Raw genomic sequence first — 5,000 nt, 5'->3', positions numbered from 1 at the left:
AATGGCACAAAGTCCCCATCCACACACACACACACACACACAGTGTATGAGAGAGAGAGAGAGAGAGAGAGAGAGAGAGAGAGAGAGAGAGAGAGAGAGAGAGAGAGATAAGCACTTAAATATGCAAAAATTTACTTATTTGACCTTGTTCCAAAGTAACATTTTCAATGCACGTATTACACTCACATACCAGTTAAGGCTATAGTTTCATATTACACAGAGGGCTGCATCCATATTTTACCTCAAAGTCTTATTGATGAAACAAGAGGCAATCTTGCATTCTCTAATGACATGGAAGTATATGTGCGTGCGTGCGTGCTTACATGTGTGTGTATGTGTGTGTGTGTGTGAAAATGAAGAGAAGGTGATCTGTGATGCAACAGGGCCAGATCAGGCCACAGGGAGTCATGGAACATTCCGGAAATGCTACTGTCTAGTCTCCGCTCTCGGCACCCATGCAGTTCAAGGCTGTACATTTTTATTCCCAACATTCCGGGAATATTCGGAGGATCACGTCACTATTGCCAGCCAAATGCAGAGGACAGGGGGATGGACACACACACTCACGCACGCACACACACACACACACACACATATATGTACAGTCCCCTCCAAAACTATTGGAACACATTCTAAAGTTGACTAGAAAGAGGAATATAACATCATGTTTTGGAAATGGATCTTAATGCCTTAAATGAAAAAAATTAGGAAATATCCAACCTTTAAGGACATTCATTTTATTTGTGAATGAATAATGTATCATAAATAAATAAATGGTTTCCTTAAAACACCGGCGCCATAAGTATAGGAACACCTATGTTAATCCTACATGTATGTGTTAAAATTCCCATAGAGGCAGGCAGCTTTTTTATTTATTTCATTTTTTAAATGCCAGTTATTTTCATGGATCCAGGACACTATGCATCCTGATAAAGTCACCTTGGCCTTTGGAATCAAAATAACCCCACATCATTGATTACCATTCACCATACCATTTCAGTTAGCCTATTAGCTGGTTTGAATTGCATTGAGACTGGACTGTATACACACACACACACACACACACACACACACACACACACACACACACACACACACGTACACTCTCACACTTACTAGAAGTGACGTAACATTATTATTTTTTTTCATGACATTTTTTTTTTATTTTGCAAATCCTAAACTACACTCTTCTTCTTCCTCCCTCTCTCTTGATTTGAAGTAAGGGAGATATCTCCAACTGCAATCATTTCTAGGTCTGTTTTGAGTTGAGTTGAGTTGAGTTGAGTTGAGTTGAGTTGAGTTGAGTTGAGTTGAGTTGAGTTGAGTTGAGTTGAGTTGAGTTGAGTTGAGTTGATTGGAATTGAATTGAATTGAATTGAATTGAATTGAATTGAATTGAATTGAATTGAATTGAATTGAATTGAATTGAATTGAATTGAATTGAATTGAATTGAATTGAATTGAATTGAATGGAATGTCAGGTTGCAGTACACTGTTAAGGATCTTTTTCGCTAGCCTGTTGTGTCTGTTTGCAGCGTGACGGCTATGCCTTGTCTGGCGGGGTTTGTAAAAATAGGGACGCTATTTCAGAGTGCTGGTGATGTCCTGCAGGTCTGGAAAAGAGATTGCAGTGAGGGGGAGGGAGGGATGGATGGATGGTGGGATTCAAAGAGAAAGAAAAGAGAAACACAAAGAGGAAGAGGACACTTGCACAGGGAAAAAGAACAAGAACAGCTGTGGAAATTGTAGGAAAGACATCTTCACAAATATATCTGTTAACAGACATATATCTTAACAACATACATAAACCGTTAAGGCCATATCGGGACGCATGCGTGCGTGAGTGTGTGTGTGTGTGTGTGTGTGTTTGTGTGTGTGTGTGTGACATTTTTTTTTTCACTCTGTAGGTGTCCGTCTGTAAATTAGCCAAATTTAATTCCCACGATGTAATATGAATTATCCACAGTGCCTACACTGCAGGCCCAAGCAAAAGAGCAGTGAGGGGGTTGATTACAGTCAGACAGACTGTGTGTGTGTGTGTGTGTGTGTGCCTATGTGTATGTCTATGGTAACTTTATATTCACATATATGTGCAGTAGTGCTTCATAATTTTGTTCAATATCAAGATTCTCTCTTTCTCTCTCTCTCTTTCTCTCCCTCTCTCTCTCTCGCTCTGTCTATATTTCTCATGCAGCCATTAAGGAGAAGTACAGCGACTGGACAGACTTTCTTGTGCAGGATCTGACGGGCTCACGGACAGCACCAGCCAACCTCCTGGAAGGGGTGAGAAGAGATGACCATATATATATATATAGAGAGAGAGAATATGTACTATTATGTTTCTATGTTATTGTTACACTATGATGTACGTTTGTATGACTGCTTTGGCAACATGAATATCTTATTTGTCATGCCAATAAAGAATTGAATTGAATTGAGAGAGAGAGAGATGCCATCTCTATTTAGTAATATAATTTAAGTGGGAGTAACATGTACTTTATGTGAATGTAATGCAATGTATGTTGTCTCTCTTTTTCCCCATCACTCTCCCTTGCTCTCTCTCTCTTCCTTTCCTATCTCTCTCTCCCTCGTTCAGCCCTTGCGGGGCAAGAACACCGTTGATCTGATCGAGGAGGGGTGTGTGTTGGAGCTCCAGAGTGTGTGTGAGCCGTGCTCCTTCTGGCCCGCTCGCGTCCTGCGCAACGTGGGCGGGCGCCTCCGGCTTCGCTACATCGGCCTCAACGACCAATCACACGACTCCTGGATCTTCTACCTGGACACCAGGCTCCGCCCCCTGGGCTGGGCTTCAGAGAACAGCCTATCCCTGCAGCCACCCAGAGGTAAGGGGCGGGACATAGGATGAGAACAGTCATGATCAATAAGATGATAAAAGGGGAAGTAGAGAGGAGGACAGGAGAGGAGAGGAGAGGAGAGGATGAGGAGATCGAGAGGAGAGGAGGCGAGAGGAGGAAAGTAGATGATATTGAGAGGAGAGGAGGAGAGGAGAGGGGAGGAGTGGATGAGGAGAGGAGAGGAGGGTAGATGAGATGAGCGAAGAGGAGAGGGGAGGAGAGGAGATGATATTGGGAGGAGAGGAGAGGAGGAAAGGAGATGATATTGGGAGGAGAGGAGAAGGGAGAGGAGAGGAGGAAAGGAGTTGATATTGATATGAGAGGAGAGCAGAGGAGAGGAGAAGGATTGGTAAATATTAGAAGAGGAGAAATAGAAGAGAGGAGATGACAGTAGTGTGGGAGGATGAAGCAAACCAGAAAACAAATGTGAAAGATGAACACTGTAGGAGAAGAAGGAGAGGGTGACGTAGGAGGAAGTGGGAACACACCAAGAGGAGAGGACAAAAGAAAGGAGAGAGAGAGAGAGAGAGAGAGAGAGGAGAGGAGAAGAGCAGAGAGCAGGCAGGAGAGGAGAATAGAGATGGATGGAGGACACACACACACACACACACACACACACACACACACACTCACCAAGAGGAGAGGACAAAAGAAAGGAGAGAGAGAGAAAGAGAGAGGAGAGAAAGAGAAAAGAGCAGAGAGCAGGCAGGAGAGGAGAGTAGAGAAGGATGGAGGACACACACACACACACACACACACACACACTCACGTAGAAGAGGAGAATAGAGAAGGATGGTGGACCCACACACACACACACACACACACACACACTCACGTAGAAGAGGAGAATAGAGAAGGATGGTGGACGCACACACACACACACACACACACACACACACACTCATGCAGAAGAGGAGAATAGAGAAGGATGGTGTCTTGGCTTTCCTATTACTGAGGATAATGGACCATTGCACTTTATGAATAAACAAAGATATCCTCCCACACACACACACACACACACACACACATACACACACACACACACACACACACACACACACACACACACACACACACACACACACACAGTGTTACACTCACACACTCTATCTCTCTCACACACATACACACACACACTCATGTGCAAGTGCGCGCACACACACACACACACACATACAAATGCACACACACCACACACACACACACACACACACACACACACACACACACACACACACACACACACACACACACACACACACACACACACACACAGCTACACACACATTCACTCTCTCACACACACACATTCACATACACACACATGCACACATACACACAGACAGACAAGACTACATGCTCAAGGACAAATGCATGCAACACACCCACACAGAGGCATTTGCATTTCTCTGTCACAATATTTGACTACAGGAAGTACTTGTCAGATTAGGCAAAACGAGTTTACAGAACCTGTCTGTAACAAGAGAGAAGCTGCGTGTATATGGACTCTGTCCAGCAAACCCACACGGCTGTATGAAATGGCCGAACTGCCACAGGCCGTGGGCCCTGGGAAATGCACACTGGTCCTTAAAGAGGTGTGTGTGTGTTTGTATTTGTAGTTGTGTTTGTGTTTGTGTTCATGCCTGCCTGTGTGTGTGTGTGTGTGTGTGTTGTGTGTATGAGGATATTTTTGTTTCTTCATAAAGTGCAATTTAGCAGATGCTATTAACTATGTTAATACCATGAGTGAGATCCCAGGCACATACAGTACATTGGGCCCCTATAGGCTACATGATAGCTTTACCTCGTGACACACCCTGCTTCAGGAAGCCGACCTTTGACCTTTTTGGCTGTCCATTTAAAAAGGGTACAGGCTGTTTATTATTGCCATTTTCATTTCCAAATTGGAGTTAGAAGGGAAAGCAAAGCAACAACTACAACAACAACAACAGCAAGTAAACAAATAAGTTTAAACAACAAGACATGTCCTCATTCCAGATGCCTAGGGAAAGCATATGGATATGTGTGTACCAGGGTTACCGGGAGTCGAATTACACACGCGTGTGCGCGTGCACACACACACGCTTTGATGAGGGGACTCATGGGAAAGGTTTACAGACGTAGCTGCCAACGTGACACCTGGGCGCC

At 44.0% G+C, this 5,000-nt stretch overlaps 1 protein-coding gene across 3 annotated transcripts in view; it reads left to right on the top strand.

The window, feature by feature from the left end:
* Positions 1–5,000, top strand: part of sfmbt2 (Scm like with four mbt domains 2) — a 57,272-nt gene that overhangs the window by 32,453 nt on the left and 19,819 nt on the right. For all 3 annotated transcript variants that reach the window (XM_062518763.1, XM_062518762.1, XM_062518761.1), the window contains 2 exons: positions 2,195–2,283; positions 2,597–2,840. In XM_062518763.1, the coding sequence (XP_062374747.1) occupies positions 2,195–2,283; positions 2,597–2,840 (333 nt within the window). The remainder of the gene's footprint in view (positions 1–2,194; positions 2,284–2,596; positions 2,841–5,000) is intronic.

This window comes from Sardina pilchardus, chromosome 17, assembly GCF_963854185.1.
Source record: "Sardina pilchardus chromosome 17, fSarPil1.1, whole genome shotgun sequence".
Classification (NCBI taxonomy): Eukaryota; Metazoa; Chordata; class Actinopteri; order Clupeiformes; family Clupeidae; genus Sardina; species Sardina pilchardus.
This window is presented reverse-complemented; position numbering and strand designations above follow the sequence as displayed.